Source organism: Mesocricetus auratus, unplaced genomic scaffold (genome assembly GCF_017639785.1).
Source record: "Mesocricetus auratus isolate SY011 unplaced genomic scaffold, BCM_Maur_2.0 Super-Scaffold_100040, whole genome shotgun sequence".
NCBI classification, from domain to species: Eukaryota; Metazoa; Chordata; class Mammalia; order Rodentia; family Cricetidae; genus Mesocricetus; species Mesocricetus auratus.
Genome location: NW_024429217.1, coordinates 6,070,142 through 6,088,425, shown reverse-complemented (window position 1 = coordinate 6,088,425; position 18,284 = coordinate 6,070,142). Strand labels below are relative to the sequence as shown.

At 41.3% G+C, this 18,284-nt stretch overlaps 1 protein-coding gene across 2 annotated transcripts in view; it reads right to left on the bottom strand.

The window, feature by feature from the left end:
• Positions 1-18,284, bottom strand: part of Trpc6 (transient receptor potential cation channel subfamily C member 6) — an 89,845-nt gene that overhangs the window by 11,143 nt on the left and 60,418 nt on the right. For both annotated transcript variants that reach the window (XM_005077323.4, XM_040734751.1), the window contains exons 3-8: positions 16,033-16,215; positions 13,237-13,401; positions 11,049-11,265; positions 4,908-5,141; positions 1,786-2,050; positions 199-394 (exon numbers count right to left, since the gene is read on the bottom strand). In XM_005077323.4, coding sequence (XP_005077380.2) covers positions 199-394; positions 1,786-2,050; positions 4,908-5,141; positions 11,049-11,265; positions 13,237-13,401; positions 16,033-16,215 — 1,260 coding nt within the window. The remainder of the gene's footprint in view (positions 1-198; positions 395-1,785; positions 2,051-4,907; positions 5,142-11,048; positions 11,266-13,236; positions 13,402-16,032; positions 16,216-18,284) is intronic.

Below are 18,284 nucleotides of genomic sequence, written 5' to 3'. Positions count from 1 at the left end.
AATTAGACCTTTCTGGCCCTTACACTTTGCTGACTCAGCATACCCCATTAACACTATGTTTAAAAGCAAAGTTAAGCTTTTCTGCATTCCTAGACCAACACTGATCAAGCAAGCATGGAAAGTGGAGAAACAGCAAAGCAGGAAGAGTACGCTTCATTGAAATGCAACTATGGACTTAAGAACACGTGGATTTCGTACCTCAATTTCCTGGAAGGAACTGTTGATCATCGCAATTAACATATTTAGCAAAACAATAACCATGGTGACATTATAGACACCATACAGAACATAGCCAATGTTTTCAATGAACTTGTGATTGTAGTTGATGACCACCGACTTCACTTCAGAAAGCCCAAATATAGCCCAGAACAGTGTCTTAAAACTTTCCTCAACTCTGGGGGGAAAATAACAGAAAGAGGCATATGAGAAAAAGTAGGACTATGTGACAGTAGCATTATTGTAAACCTGAGTGGCTTCAGTATCCTTGTAAACTACTAGATATTCATGGGGAAATTATTTACTTGACTGAATTTTCAATTTCCTGTCTGTAAAATGGGCAAAATAGCAGTTCTAGGTTCATTGCGAAGATGCGCCATTGTGTATATGAAGCACATAACTTAAGATTTAGCACTGAATAGACACTCATTAAAGGCTATGGGATAAATTCATAGCTATAGACTTTGATATTTAAATGATTGATGGATCTGATGATGGGAAAGTTGAATGAATTACTTAATAGCAAAAATACAACTTGTTGCTGGGTGGTGGTGGCACATGCCTTTAGTCCCAGCACTTGGGAGGCAGAGGCAGGCAGATCTCTGTGAGTTTGAGGCCATCCTGGTCTACTAATCAAGTTCCAGGAGAACCTCCAAAGCTACAGAGAAATCCTGTCTTGAAACCTCACCACCAAAATGCAACTTGTTAGAGTCATTTTAGTCTTTGGTACATTTGTACTTACAGTAATACAAAACAAGTAGAAAATAATTATATATATATATATATATGTGTGTGTATATGCATATATATATATATATATCAGGAAACATGACAATATAACCACAGACACTGGCATCAAAATTCTTGGCATGCCCTAGGAAGAATTGTGATGCTTTAGGCATAATTATGTGTCCAGAGTTAAGCCCATATGTTTAATCCAGTCGGTTTAATTTTTTCTTGAAAAAATACAGTTTAGAAGAATATGAAAAATAGTAGGTTCCTCTTCAGATGCCACTTGCTGCATGACATAGATGCTCTGACATTTAAAATGTCTATTCCAGTACATTTTATTCAAATTGTATGTGTATGTAGCATATGTAAATCATAATCTTGTCACTGTTGCTGCCTATAATCTGCTCAATGGTAAGTTCTGAGAAACTGAAGTAGGAGAAGAGCTTTCTTCATTTCCAGTGCCCCAGCAGTCCCCACAAAAGAGGAAGGCACAGGATTCAGGTCAGTTGATGCTACTTAGCAAACAATGTCAGCACTTACGCAACATCCAGAGCATTGTTTAGCTTTGTGAATTTCTCTTTGTACACTGTCAATAATAATCGTATGTGTAGGAGGAATTTACCATATAATATGGCTCTAAAAATGTTACTTGACTTTATATTAGGAAGGTTCCTGTTATGTTGATCTTCTTACAAGTCACTCTAAAACTTTTTCATCTCTCTGAAAGACTTAGAGAGGGTGTCTGCATCAAAGCATGGACCTATGAACATGAGTGCTACTGAGAAAATCTCCCTATGGTCTGCGAACTCTACCACCAGAATACCTAGCACCACATACGTTGTGAAGGCTTCATTCTGTTTTGCACCAATGTAGTAAGAGTAGAGGTTGAACATTCCAATCATAAAGGCGACAAACACCATGATGAATATGACCATGAACTTGAAGATATCTTTTACTGTTCTTCCAAGTGAAATCTGCAGAGGTCCAAAGCTTTCATTTGCTGGTAAAATGTAAGCTATTCTGGAGAAACTTAAAACCACAGCAATGGCATAAAGACCTTCAGAGATGATCTGAGGATCAGAAGGGTCCCACTTTATCCTGGCTAGAAAAAAAATCAGAGACAAGGATTACAGTTATTCCTAGGGGTTGCTTATTTAGGTAAATTCTTTTCTGGGACTAACCAGTGTATGATCAAGTGACAGACTCTATTCTGAAGAGCCTCTCGAAGGTCTGCCATAGCTTCTGATTTTATTGAGGTGGTTTGCTAGGAATTCTCAATAGGATATACTTCCTAACCTGTAAAACTCCCTGTTAGACCAGCTGTCCCTATTGATAGCTATGTCTCCAACTGAAAGAACTTGGACAAATAACCCATCTTAGGTTTATTACTTCCTCTCTAACAATGAGATAGTACTGCTCCCGTGGCTCTCATCTGCCCTTGAAAATTCAATAAATTCACATATGGACAGTGCTTAAAAACATCTGGCGCTTGCTAAATTATAGCATTTATCATTTAATCTTGAACTATGACTACAAAATAATGTCATTTGACGCTTGTATGCTTCTTGTTACTTAAATTTACTAGAAATAGCTTTTATTGGTCAGCAAAGCAAGTCTATTTTTTGCAACAAATTTTTCTATAATTCATTAATAATTTCTTCTGGCATTATTACATTAAGCCATCAAAAACCACTTAAGAAACCATTATGAAGAAATATGCAAAACAGTGTGTAAGAAAGGAAAATATGATTACAAATTTGCATTTGTTATTTCCAGAGAAGTGGGATTAGGAAAGGATATAGCACAAAACTTATGAATATGGTTTCTTTTACACTGCGTTGAGTATTACCTATAAATAGTTACCATTGTGTATATTTTAAACTTCATAAGTAAAAACTTGTGATTGAGATAAATACTAAAATCCATAATGAAGAGACTTTAGTGATACAGGCATTACACTATAAGTTGCCAGTTGAACGTTAATAGATGCATTTTTCCTAAGTCAAGTTTCTTTGGGAGGGATGATTTTCCTTGAGCTTCATCTCTTTCTTTCTTTCTTTCTTTCTTTCTTTCTTTCTTTCTTTCTTTCTTCCTTTCTTTCTTTCTTCCTTCCTTCCTTCCTTTCTTTCTTCCTTCCTTCCTTTCTTTCTTTCTTTCTTTCCATTCCTTTGTTTTCCCTCAGGGAAATAAATAGCTCACCTAGCTCGTTAACCTGGGTTGCTAAACATGTCTACTATGATCATGAGGTTGGCACTTCCCTTTTTCTTGTGGGACTTCTCTTGTCCCTACAGAGCCATCCCTCAAGAATAACTACTTACAGCCACCACCATGCCACCCCTCGTTGAGAATGCAGCAGCCATGGCCCGCTGCTAGCCGAAAACTGGACGGTAGTTCTTAGGAATTCTGAGACTCCATCTCAGGGATCTGTCTGGCTCTGATTCATGTCATCTGCCCTTTTATTGGGTTTACAGGTGATGACTGTGATTCCACTCTATAAATTCATATGTTTGTTTTATCTCTCAACTCTTTCAATGCCAGAGAGCCCTCCTGGAGACTTCAAAAATTCATTCACTTTGATACAGTTTATATGTCTTAAAAGGAAAAACATCCAAATACAAACTTTTAAAATTCATGTGTATGTGGGTTCAAAGTCACATGTCATGCTAATTAAATTAATATGATTAACATATCAATTACCTTCACATACTTTTTCAGTGTGGTAAGAACATTTACAATTTACTGTTTCTGCAATTTTCCCTGTGGTTAACTACAGCCACCATGTTGTACAGCAGAACACCAACATTGTGGTTTGTGTCTAACTACAGTATTTTCTTCTCTCTGACCTACACGTCTCCAACCCTGCCAACCACCATTATGCTCTACTTCTATGAGACACATGTAAGTGAGAACGTGAGATTTTTTCCATGGCAGTTTTCCTTCATGTAGTATGATGTTCATCGTATTTTCCAAATAATCATCCTCTTTAAAGCCAAGTGTCATTTCATCATGTGTTTATAGCTCACATGTGAACTTCCCTCTTTCTCTTTCAACATCTCCCAGCTGTTGAACATGTTCAGTTAAACAAATGTCGGCCATCAACATGTGATCTGTGAAATGCTTGGACACAGCCTGCGTTAGGAAGCCATCACCACTCAGAGCTGCTCTTACAGAAGCACCACAAATGGAGCTTGTCCAGGACTGTGCATCAAGAAAGCACACACATGAATTTTAAAAGCAAAGGAATCAACAGGTTACTCAAGTAGATGGGGGGGCACAATATGAGCTCTGCTTTCTAACACCGTTACAGACAGAAGTGCAGCCAAAATAAGAGGCTTTACTGGGGGCTCTAGAAGGAAGAAGATTCCTCCACAACATGAAAGACATGGTGGATGGACTACAGATATCTTATACTGGCATTTTGTGGATCACTGTCTCATGTGAACTCTCTTAATAGACAAGGAAAAGATCCGAGGCCAGAGAGAGGGTTCAGTGGTTAAGAATGCTTGCTGCTCTTACAAAGAACACAAGTTCTGTTTCCCAGCACCCATGTCGAATACCTCACAATCACCTGATGGAACTCCAGCTTCAGTGGATCTAGCAACTTCTTCTGGACTCTGTGAGCACTCGGTATTATACGGAAAATACACATAATGACTCATCAAAAAGAAGGAAACATAAAAATACACAATTATAAGGTATGATACAAGGATTCCCAATGGATTTGACAGCTATCCAGTTGAGCCAAGAAGTCATGAGATATGAGTTTTGTGGTTAATAAAGGTTTGCAGGCAGTAATAAACCAAATGCAAAGGCAGAAACCAGGTAATGATGTTATTCTCCAAATATAGATGTCATCAATAAATAATTTTGTGTGAACTGGGAAAAAAGTTACTAATACTTATATCTCCTTCACAAGAAAGTGCTTCATCTTCAGTGTTCACACGGTAACATAAACTCACCCAGATTGTAGTATTTGACGTTGTCTCCCAGGGTCACTTTTGTCAAATCCTTCAAAGTATCATTTGCATCAATGATGCTCTGAGCTTTGGATGCATGCCAGAATGCCATAAATCTTGCAATGAATGATGCTGCAAAGATCGCCAACATCCCAAAATCAAGCATATTCCATAACTCAAATAAGTACTCTTTGGGGCCTTGAGTCCAAATTTCTTTACATTCAGCCCATATCATGCCTGCATCAGTAAAAGATTAACATTTCAGCTCAATTTCATTCTCACTTTCACTCTTCCATAAAGAAAAAAAATTAGAAAGGTCTCACCTGATATTCACAGCTCTGTAAATTTCCCCCTGGCCTTCCTCTCCAGCCACAATTTTCCCACCCCCAGAAACCCAGCCCAACAATATCAGCATGTTACTTGAAAGCAATCAAGTAAAATGGATCAAGAATTTCAAGTAAAAAACACAAATGCGTAAGATGTTCATTATACTAACCCAAACACAGCATACCCAACACTCAAAATGGAAGTGCTCACACTTCCGTGATATGACACCTTATACATTACTGTGGTCATGGGAACTACCTGCCGACCTCCGACTACGGCACCTTTCCTGACCATGAACCTCAGCTACTGCCTTCTGAAAACCGCTCACACTTTTCCCACTGTGTGCCCCTCCCAGACAAAGACCGAGGAACACATAGGACTCCTCTGATGGGGACTTTGATTCAAAGGCTGATGGTCTTGCCATACTTCTCTTTGTGTGGATTGAATTCTGGGTACATCTAACCGAAGATGCCTCCTTTCCACTCCAACACTCACGGCATGACACGCCCCCGGTGTGACAGCCCTTACCCCCTGCCTCGCCTCTTTTCACGTTTCTTCTCACAAGAAAACTTTCAGAAAATCTCACTTCTTTCAGTGTAAATATCGTGTGTTTCATCTTCGCACATGTATCTTGGGGAAGCAGAGCACACGCCATGAAGTTAGACTTAAAGATTAAATGGCACGCAGTCTGTGAACAAAGTTAAAGCTAGCATCTTGAAAGGCAAGAGGAAATTACAGTAGCCAGTTGTAGCACTAACAGTAGTTGATTTTTTGATGAAATTATGAACAATATTCCATGGTTTTCCAAAACTTTCATTCAACGTTTAGGAGCATTGGTTGTGAGATTTTACTCATTCAGTAATCGACTGCAGAGTCATTGGCAAGGTGTTAAGACTTTCTAGAATGTAGCTTGCAGTGTGTACTGGCTTTCCAAGACCACAATGTAAAAATAGAGTAGTATGTGTAAAATGTAGAGCACTGTGAAAAAACACTCTGAGCACTTGTTTCTTTGACTTACAATTTTCACACATGCTCTTTCTTAACTTGAAGGATAGCACTTGATTAAAAAGAAGTTAAAACTGCTGTCCTGTCTGACACTCCATCTCCTCCTAGAGCCCCATGAGGAAATACAATCCAGCAGCTCCAACTCTTCTCTCACAAGGAACTTCCTACCCTGACTTAGAAACAGGCTTCTCCCCTAACCTTCAGCATGCCCTGGCCCAGCTCCCACATCCATCTCATGCCACGGTCTTTGCTATCCATGCACACATCATATGCTTTTCTCGGTACAGCACAGAGAATGTGGTCTTGCAGGTAGACAATTTCAATACTCTCCTTAGGTAACTTTAGGTTAAGGGGGTATTAGCACTGACTTTCTATGAGCTCTTATAATTTTTTTCTTTTTTTAATTTTTATTTTTAAATTTAAATTTAAATTAGAAACAAAGTTGCCCATCTCCCCTTCCCTCCCCTCCTCCCATGCTCTCCCACCAACCCCTCCAATATCCCTTCATTTCCCCAGGGAGGGTACTCCCTTGTGTAATGTACCACATTTTCTCTATCCACTCTTCGGTTGAGGGGCATCTAGGTTTCTTCCAGGTTCTGGATATTACAAATAATGCTGCTATGAACATAGTGGAACAGATGTCCTTGTTGTATGAATGTGAATCTTTTGGATATATGCCTAAGAGTGGAGTTGCTGAACTCTTATAAATTTATAACAGAAATAGTTCAAGACTCACATTCACACCAAAACAATGAACATGGTGGAAAACCTAAAGGCATCAATGTTTTTGGTGTGATCCTCAGGTTTCCCCAACCTTAACACAGACTACGATGATTCTGAGTAACGCACAGGGACCGAGAGGGACAGTAGAACTCACACAATCCAGGCATTTTCAAAGTGTTCCCTTCATCCTCATTCTGTTGCTCCACCTTTCTAGTGGTACAAATTGTGTACTGTTGGAGCTGACAAACTACAGCTCACACTCAGAGCTATTCAACCTGAAGGAAGAGCACCCACTGAGTTGTAGCTTAAGGGCCCTTGAAATTGCCCACATCTAGTCTGGCTCCTCCCTCATGAAGGAGAATTCTCCTTGGGGACCACACTGCTTGGACAGCACTAGAATGCAAAACTTACTACTTCTGAGGGAGGCTTTCTGTGTCGCCAGATTGTGAAAACTGTCTCCTCAAAGAGGACACGCTCGTTCTATTCCTGTACTCTAGAGCAATGTAGACTGTGTCAGCTCTCTCTACATTTGGGTTTCTCTAGAGAGCAACCCACTCATGTGCTCACTGAGTTCAATTTTCTTTGGCAGAGCCATGGCCCGCCCATGAAACTGAGGCAGTTCGAGCTTCGATGTGTCCTGCTTGCCTCCACCTCCTTCCGGGTTATGTCATATTTTCCTCTAAATGAATCCCTCCCCACCAATGGAATGAGCCTGAAGCTACAATATTGAATCCCCTTCTTTCGATCACCTTCATTGATGAGGAGTAAACTCCCCCAAATCCTCTGAGGACAACTCAACTCTATGGACCACTCCCTCTACAGCGGCTGTGGCAGACAGGCAAACACCCTCGTTTGCCAGTCTCGCAGTCCTGGTCTCCGCATCAGAGCAGTGACAGACCTGACTATGCTCTCACCCTATTTGAGTCAACCCAGAATTGCTTGAGCTCTGTCAGCAGCTTGCAGTGGGTGAGAAATGGCGTGCAACCCTTGGACTTCTGAACATGAAACACTCGGTGAGAAATGGCGTGCAACCCTTGGACTTCTGAACATGAAACACTCGGTGAGAAATGGCGTGCAACCCTTGGACTTCTGAACATGAAACACTCGGTGAGAAATGGCGTGCAACCCTTGGACTTCTGAACATGAATCACTCTGGAGCATAGCCCCCGCTGTGCTCCTGCTAGAACTCACACCAACATTGGTCTGCGGTGATTCTGTCTCGCTACTATGTCTCGTAATATCAGTTCTACTGTTTGGCTTTCAAATTTTCATCAAATAGAAATCACAAAAACAAAGAACATGAGTCTCTTCCACCAGCACTGTAACACATCCAGTCTGTGACCTCCCTAGCCTGTATCTCATTAATATTTCTAGAAGCCTCACAACTTTCTTGCAAGAACAAAAATACAAGAAAATAAATACTAGTGTCAGAAACTGAGCCAGGAACCTCACATATTCTACAAGTACACAGCTGTCTCTTCTGATTTTATTTTTGTTTTCTGAAGTAAAACATAATTCCTGAAGTAAAACACAAAGGTTAGCAGGGCGGTTCTTCCACAGAAAATGCTTTTCTTAATAACATTAAAGATTAATTTCATATTCTCAGTTTTGGTTTCTCACTGAAAAATTATCTAAGTCTATCCTAAAACGTATATACAGGAAAAAGAATTTTGGTAAAGAATCAACTGAGCATGCCTTATCTCTAATACTACCAATAAAATTTATTGTCCTTTTAAAACTATGTCTTATGTTTGAAGAGACACCTCTCGTCTAATAGGAAATGCTTACTGTATATGTGAAACAGACAATACCTAGTGAAAAGTTTAATTGTTAGTATAATTATCTGAGACTATTTGAGCCTCTCCTGTGCTTCAATTCCTGTATTGCACATTTTTCTTACAGTAATATACTAAAAGCCCTCATGGCTTCTAGTGTAATAAGACAGAGGTTATAAAATAGTATCTACTTTTAAGTCATAAAACAGAGATAAAATCTAACTCTTCCAGTTTTGTTAATTAAGTTAGAAAAGAAAGAGTTAAAGAAAAGTCGAGTCCTGCCATGCGTCTGAGATCCCCATTATTTTAGTCAAACCAAGGGAAATTCCCTTGAAACTTGTCTGTGAAATGAAGCGGCTTAAAGTTTTGAGTAAATCAGTAGTTGTTGAATTACTTCACAGAGTTAAAAAACACGTCCCACTGTAGTTGTGATACTACTTTATAATATTTCAATTGATCATCCACTGGGCTCAATTATAAAGATGCCGAGAAGACATGGTTGCCCTGGAAGTGACAAGAAATTGGCTGCAGGTGTTTCTTTGGGTGACTAAGATAGACAGCTGACAGAGTAGACCTTACAGACTGTGGGAAGCGCTGTATGAAGAGCCTGTGAGTCTCCTCTTTGAGCCCCATGTGGTTCTACCCAGGGCATTATATATTCCACGTGGTTCTACCCAGGGCATTTTATATTCCATGTGGTTCCACTCACTCAGGGATTCTTACATCCCACATGGTTCGACTCAGGGATTTTTATACTCCATGTAGCTTCACTCAGGGAATTCTGTGCAGTCAAGGCCTTAAGGGTCACGTGAGAATGAAGAATTTCTGGAAATTTATCTATGACCAGCCTTATTCCAGGACCATTCTTCCCATAACTCGGTTGCCATTTATCCCTGGAAACACTAGGACATCTCAGAGTTAACCATACATTTAAGGAGCAGTTTGTCATGCCCCCCATCCTAAGCATGGACATTCTTTATCCCCACCCACTACAGGACAGTAACCGCCTTCTAATCCACAACCCTCCCTGTAGACACACAGCTATCACCAAGTTGTTCCCAGTTTAGCCATCAAGCCTCTCTCAAGTCCTCCCCCACACAAGCTGAACTCAGGTGACTCTTGTCATTAGAGGTCACCGCAGTTGGACTCAGCCTGGGCTCACCCTCCTTCAAGCTTCCCTGTACCTCAGAACCACGGAGACATTTCTGAAACATGCTCTGAACCCATCACCAGCCACAGGAAATCACCCTCTGGCCATTTAACCACCCACATCCATGAAACCCCCCAGGCCCCAGCTAGAACAAGCTCATAATATTTCAAGTGGTCCAGTCCTGTTTTACATAGTTCCATATCTCAACATCTGATGCTCACACGCCTTCTGTGTCCTTATGCCCCAGATGCTTTGTCTGGTTAGCTTGTCTTTATCCTCAAAGCCTTCCCTCCTCCTTCTGCATCTTACCTCACTAATACTTCAAGGTACAGTCTGTACTTCTGTAGCGTCTTAGCAAGTCCCCAACTGCAGCGTTTTTCATGAATGATATTTAACTACTGACTTTCTTGTTTGTTTCTCAGACTACTTCCTTGAATGGAAAGACAGCATCCCAATGGCAGCTCGATGGTTGTTGAATGTGTTTATTCACAAATATCCAAGTGAGACATTGTTTCCCCCACATGATTTGTATTTAGTGACAATTCGTAGGTGTAAGTGGTTTCTAAAGACAAATCAAACCTTGTAGTACTTCAAACTGAATTCCTCATCTTTCACAAGCCACCTCAGGAAGTGAGCCACTTAATGCTCACATAATTTACATACATACATACATACATACATACATACATACATACATACGTACGTACATATCAGATTGGAAACCTGAGACACTGTGTGGCCTGATGTATGTCAAGGGCTTTGAACAATTCTGGTACATAACAAATTTTCAATAAAAATGAGTGGCTACCAGCTTTAGTTTCTATTAAATCCCAACATAAAATAACGTGGTTTTCAAGCTTGAAATCAAAGCTATCCCAAACTGCACATGGGAGGTTTCACTTATTGGTGGTGGGTTTGATTAATAGTACCCTGCTGGTTTTCTTCCTTTGGGGGGGAATGCAATCATCAGGGGACATGTGAAGAGACTGGCATTGGTAATAAGGACACCATAGCAACTGTGTAAGATCACAAAGAAAGTCACGGTGTATGAAGCACTCTTCCCTGCTGCACACACTTGTACAACTGATTGTGTGGAAGAATCAGCATGATTCAGGCCAATCACTAAGGCTGCAAAAAGGAACAAGACAGAAAATCAGTCTTTACCTATTACCCAGGATATAATGAGCATCTCCATCCATGAGAAGCAGGATGTTTTCATCCTGAACAGCTGTCTCGCATTATCTGTGCTGGTTTCATTGGGGAGGAGCTTGGTGCCTTCAAATCTGTCAGCTGCATTCATGACGAGCAGCCCCAGGAAAATGGTGAAGGAGGCTGCGTGTGCTACAAACTTCATGAATGGTCCACGCATTATCTTCCCCATCTGCCACAACACACATCAACAGAAAAAAATCTTCTTATTTATTTAGGTTAGAAACAATCTTGTTTCACATGCCAATCCCAGCTTCCTCTCCCTCCTCTACTCCTCCACCCTCCCCACCAGGTCCCCCAGTCCCTCACCCAATCTCCAGTCCGATTACCAAAGAGGGTGAGGCCCTCCATGGTGGATCTCCAGTAACTGTCATTTCATCCAGGGCAGAGCCTAGGCCCTCCCACAAGAGTCCAGGCTGAGAGAGCCTCCCATATTGTGGTCTATTTGTACGCCAGGGGTAAATACTACCCAAGGCCCCATAGATTACCTAGGCCTCCTCACTGACACCCACATTCAGGGGGTCTGGGTCAGTCCCATGCTTTCCACATAGCCATCAATCTGGAGTCCAAGAGCTCCCCCTTGTTCAGGTCAACTGTTTCTGTGGCTTAAACCAGCACAGTCTTAACTCCTTTGCCCATCAGTTATCCCTTTCTGACACTGGATTCTATTTCAGTTCAGTGTTTATCTGTGGGTGTCTGCCTCTACACTATTGGGTTAATTTCTGTCTGAAGTGGGCCTGAGCAGAGTGAGAAGCTATATTATACCTCAAGGCTCTGGACATCCTCAAAATGATAAATGAAACCTATCCAAATCAGGGATCAACATATATAGTATCCAATGGTGCACCCATAAAAATATGATGAAACCCACATTTTTCTACATTGAAAAATTAAAAACTTTGGTGATTTTTAAAGCAAGCAGACAGATGAAAGCAAAAAAAAAGTGAGTTTCCAGGAAGTTGGAGCAGTATATTTGAATCCTCATATCCTTATTTATTACAGAAAGCTGAACAGACTCTGGCTAGTTAGCCTTGAGTTGGGATCCTGCAGCCTCTGCCATTGACTGTTAGACACACATGGGCATGTGCCACCACACTTGCATGTATCTCTCTTTAAACTGTGGAGACTTGGGTATGTCTCAATGCACTTTAAGAATTAAGGAGTTATTATAAAAAATAGTTGCTGCTTCTTTTTTGTTTGTTAGTTTGGCAATAGGCTACAAGCTATGGCAGGGTTATCATTCACAGACAACAACAAGCAGCAGTTGTGAGGTTTGCAAGGGTGACAGGAAAGAGCCTGAAGGTGGGGCTGTTTATGGGGCAGCCCTAGACCACCTCTGCTCAGCAAGTACCGTTAGAGACAGAGGGACCCACTAGCTGATCCTTGACTGGCTTTGTTAGTTTCCTTAACTAGCCAGGCTGTTGGCCAGGGTTTGCTTAGAGCTATGTCTATCATGGTGCAAAAAAAATTAGACCCAAGTGTATCAAAGACCTCACTTTGAAATGTGAAACACTAAAACTGCCAGAAGAAAACACTGACAGTAACCTACCAGACACAGGTCCAGCCTGTGTCGAGGAACTGCGCTTGTCCCCTGATGTGTCTACCCAGCACACAAAATAGATGGCCCATAATACATTCATCATTGAATTATCTCAGTTAGCCTCTCAGATTTGTAACTTACACAGAACAAGAAAAGTGACTTCAAAAATACAAAGAAAAATTTGCTAGCAATGCAGCCTCTGAACTTACAAGCCTCTTAGCAAATTGATAAGCTAGTGTTGCTCAGGCTTAGTGTAACTGTCTATCCGTGCTCCAGTAGACAGCCTACACCCATGCTCCAGTAGACAGCTTACACTCATGCTCCAGTAGACAGTCTACACGTGTGCATATACTGACAGCTCTAAATGAATTATGTGGGTTTTTACAGGAACACATGAAACAGGTATGGCAGAGTGGTGGTGTATATAGGAAGGAATGGAAGTGGATTTGTTCAAAATACATTATATGCATGTATGAAATTCTCAAACAAACAGAAAGATTAGTTAAACCTGTGTACTTCAATAAGGTTTTAGTTTTGGAACTAGGACTTTGCCAGCCAGCCAGAATTTCAACTGCAGATGGGTAGCAGGCCTCGCAGACATACCTTGCTGCATGGAGCACACCAGTATATGAGAGCCAGGAAGGGCAGTCCAATGGCAACCGCAAGGACCACAAGAAACTTGACTGCCATGGTCTGCTGCCGTAAACCAGAGAGATTCTCGTACCAGATGGAGAGGAGCTGTTGCTGGCAGTTCGGATGAGCTACAAACTGGCAGTGAGACAGCACACAACAAGCAGTTTGATTAAAGACAGACCAAGCATAGACTATTCTCTAGAGCCTAATACTTCTTTCCATGCTTTCCCATGGAAATGTGATTAGGATTAAAGAACAAGCATGATACCTAACTAAAGGCATCAATCAGAGCATCTCTAAATCTCTTCTATAGTATTCAGATATTCCTGTTGATCAGCTCTCCCCTGTGACTACTGGGCTCCCTTCCAAAGCACAGAAAATGCTTGGGTTCTTAATACTATAGAAAAATTCTCAAGTATTTTTGCACAAATGTTTTTATGAATTTTACATAACTTTTTTAATCAAGAAAGATCAAGTTTAAGGTCATCCTAACTTAGATGTGGAAATACTGTTAACTTATAAAGATTTGTGCTTAAATGTGTACATGCATGCATGTGTGCATGCATTCATGTGTGCATGCATGCGTCTGTGCACACATGTGAGTGTGCATGTATATGAGAGTGTGTATGCATGCCTGTGTGCATGCATGTGAGTGTGTGCATGCATGCGTGTGTGCCTGTATGTGAGAGTGTGCATACATGTGTGCATGTATGAGGGTGTGTGTGCATGCATGCTTGTGTGCATGTATGTGAGTGTGCCTGCACACACGTGCATGTGTGCATCGATGAGTCCGAATGCATTCAGACGCCAGAAGAAGGAGATCATCAGAGGCCCTAGAAGCTGAGTTGCAGGCAGTTCATTAGACATCTGAACGCTGAGCCATCTCTCCAGCCCCAAATTACCGTTCAAAGCAAACCACACCTTCCCTTCGCTGCTCAGCAATGGCTGATTCCCACAGAGGTAGCACTCTGCACCTGTGCCAGCTCTTCCCATCCAACTCCACTGAGAGGCCCCTGCTATCTCCTTTAATCTCTCAATTACAACCTTTTTCTAGAATTCCTTACTCTCACATGTTTAATTTGAATAATGTGTTTTCCTTATATTTATCTATGGTTATATAAGAGTGGTTAACTCTAGTCAGTATATAAAAACACAATGTTCTAAAATAAAATTTTATAAAGAAAAAATCAGGCTATGTAAAACATAAACAAACAAACAAAAAACTTCAGCTGAGTCTTAAGAATGGTTCACCCCAAAGACAATGAAAGCAATGGCTATAGTTCCTCTATCTGTTCAGAATGGCAAAGTCTAAGAACAGCCACTGTGGAGAGGGGTGAGCGCTCCCTCTGCACACTGTGGGGAGGAGTGAGCCCACTCTCCACACACTGTTGGACCTGGGTACTGAATGCATCGTTTCAGAGGAAAAGTAACAAAATATTCTAAAATATAATAAAAAATTGTATAAAGTAAAATTCTAGCATATTAATTTCCCATCCAAGTATTATTTGCAGATATAAAACAAGTAAGCCATTTAAATATGTCTACTGTATAAAAACAGTCAAAGTGTCTTAATGGCTAAGATCACTGCACAGTAAAGTGATCACATGAGCAGACCAATGCAGCGCAGCCATGGAAACAATGAAATGTGGCTTTGTTGACTGGTGTGAGAAGAAGCTCCAGAGAAGAGCTTGTGGAAGGAAACAGCAGTGGCTAATTACTATCTGCGTTTAACCGGACAGGCTAAGAGGTAGCTGATCATACTGAATAAGTACCACAAACACATATTGCTTTATTTATAAAGACTTTTTAACCTTTTAGTGGCTGGAGAGATGCTTCTGTGTATAAAATCACTTGCAGCTCTTTCAGAAGAACAGAGTTCAGTTCCGGCACCCAAAACTTCAGCCCTGGAGAATCCAACACTCTCTTCTGGTTTCATCAAGCATACAAACACAAACACACACACACACACACACACACACACACTAAATAAGAGTACATATATATGTAAATACACACGAAGTATATACATACGTACACACACAGAGTACATACATAACATGTACATGCAAACATACACACACAGAGTACATACATATGTACATACATACACACAGAGTACATACATATATGCATACATAGACACAGAGAGTACATACATACGTACACTCACACAGAGAGTACATACATATGTAGATATGTATGTTCATAATACATAAACACACTAAGTACATACATACATACAGAGTATATACATATGTACATACATACATACATACACACACTTAAAAATCTTCATGCCTTAGGAAAGTGGTCAGAGGATTAGAGATCAATGTCTAAAAAAGAATCCAAGAAGTATTCTACAAAGACTGTGGAAGGATTCAAACTAAAAAAGGAATTGAAGCCACTGTGCTAAATTGGAAACCGGCAACTGACAGGAAAACGGAAGTATCTGAAATACTGTAACTAAGTTTGTTCCCTTCATACGGTAAATGCCTTAGGGTTTCCATGTATGGAGTCATTGTTATTACTCGAGTGAAGCGTCAAAGTGGGTAGATTGGATTTTGGTCTTTTGGTTTTCGAGACAGGGTTTCCCTGGGTTTTAATGGCTGACCAGCCTCACTGGATGTCTCCGTTTCCTTAGATGCCTCCTACTGCACCTGCCAGCTAGAAGACCCCAGCTCTATCCAGCCCCGCCAAACCTTCGTGCTTATTTGCACATCCACCCAGACTAACTGAAGTAAAGAAGGGCCCCACACCCGACCTTACTTTCTTTACTTCATATTTAATGGCAAGTTTTAATCGGCTGAGATTCGGACGGCCTAGGTCCCCGGGCTGGCGAGTCTCTGCGTCCCCGTTCAGGATGGCCTCCACTTCTTCCGTGTTCCTGCAGAGATCCAGGAGACCGACCACAAAATCTTTGCACTGCATGGACAGCTTCCTGTAGTCATTCTAGGGGAGACAGGCGCAGTCAAAACAAGGACAAACTGGCTCGCTTTGCCATGCTTGGGAGAATTTTTCAGAAAATCGAGGGACTGTACATCCCAAGAGGAAAAATCAGATTTTAGGTTTGCAACACCTGATTTGTTTTGGTTTTGGTTTTGCTTTGAGAGAGGGTCTCACACTGTAGCTAGGCCACATGAAACTTACTGCTTCCAAATTTACAGCGATCCTTCCCCTTTAGTTTCCCAGGTGCTGTGGTTAGGACACACGGCCATGCCCAGCTTAGTTTCACCGTATTTTATTTTAAATACATTTCAGTCTGTTTTAGCTGTCTGCCCCCGAGGTATTTTATCACCATGGAGATTTTCTCCCCAAGACTCTAAATTAATAATATTTGCCCAAAGAACCACCAAAGTTATTTTGAAAGGCTTTGTTGTACCAAACTCGCCAACAGATCTGTGAGAAATAAAACATGACCAGCTTTCTCCACAACATGACTACAGTGCTTTGCATAGATCCTGCACTATATGGTTGAATTTCACCATTAACTTATATATAAAATATGCACTTGATGGAACATTGGCAGACTGTGTGCTGGGTTGACAACCCTGAGACCCCCAGAATTTAGAAAGACACCATGGAAAGCAAGCACGTGTCAATTACCTGCACCTTCCTTCCTCCCTCCCTCCCTCCATTCTTCCCTCCCTCCCTCCCTCCCTCCATTCTTCCCTCCCTCCCTTCTTTCGTCCCCTTCCTTTTTCCTTTTCTTTTTTTTTAGACTGATTCTGAAGTACCTCAAGATGACCTTGAACCCTTTCCTTTTGCCTCCTCCTCTCAGGTGTTGGGAATACGGATTATCAACTATCTTCTCAATGAATTGTTATTTCTTACATTAGGACTCAAGCACAGGGTCAAAATATAAGATCTGTGTCTAGATTCTGAAAACAGATTCTTGAGAAAGTTTAGACAGGTGTGTGTGTGTGTGTGTGTGTGTGTGTGTGTGTGTGAGGGTGGGGTGCCTGTAATCCCAGCCCTTGAGAGGCAGAAGCAGAGGGGTGGTGAGTTCCAGGCCAGTGTAGGCTTCACAGTGAGACAGCATCAAAACCAAAGCATGCTTAGTGGAGAAGCTTTTACTGTGCTCTTGCGCTTTTTGAGTTAGCATTCTTAGGGAAGGAGTTAGAATGCAGGTCATGTTTGCATGACCATAAGCTGCCCACCACCCTTCCATACAGCATCCCTTCACATCTCCAGTGGCCTCCTCCTCAGCTTCCTCCCTCCTTATTTTCTTACCCTGAAATAGAGTCATACACATACCACTAAATGGCAACCAAGAAAGCCTGTTGTGGTTTCAGTGAAAATGGCCCTCATAGGCCCATACGGAGTGACGCTATTGGGAGGCGTGACCTTGCTTGAGTAGATGTGGCCTTGTTGGAGGAAGTGTGTCACTGGGACTGGGCTTGGAGTTTTCAAACTCTCAAGCCAAGCCCAGCGTCACTCTCTCTTCCTCGGGCCTGCAGATCCAGATGTGGAACTCTCTGCTCCTCCTAAAGCACCATGTCTGCCCGAGTGCCTCATGCTTCATACCACAGTGATAACAGACTAAAGCTCTGAACTGGAATTTAGTTCCAATTAAATGTTTCCTTATGAGAACTGTCATGATCATGGTGTCTCTTCTCAGCAATAGAACCCCTAATTAAGACACCTGTTATCAAAAGCTGCTGTGTAGCAGGTAGATATAATGTCATTTAACTGCCATATAATTTGCTGAAAGTACGTAATGTATCCCGAAGCATTCACTCAGTAACTACTGACATCCGACCTTGGCATGAATCTTTGTGGGCCCAAACTCATTCATTGCCTTTGAGGACATCACGTCATCTCTTCGTCACAAAAGCTCTCTTATTTTGAACTTTAAGATGACAGGCAAACAGAGCAGATTCCATTCCCAACTAGGGCAGGAAAATAAAAAACAAACCCTGTTTCCCAGTTACACAGTCTTACCAGCAAAGCAGATTTAATCAGTTATTTCTCCATCCTAAAACTCTCACTTGCTGTCAGCTGAAAGGTCCTTTAGAAGG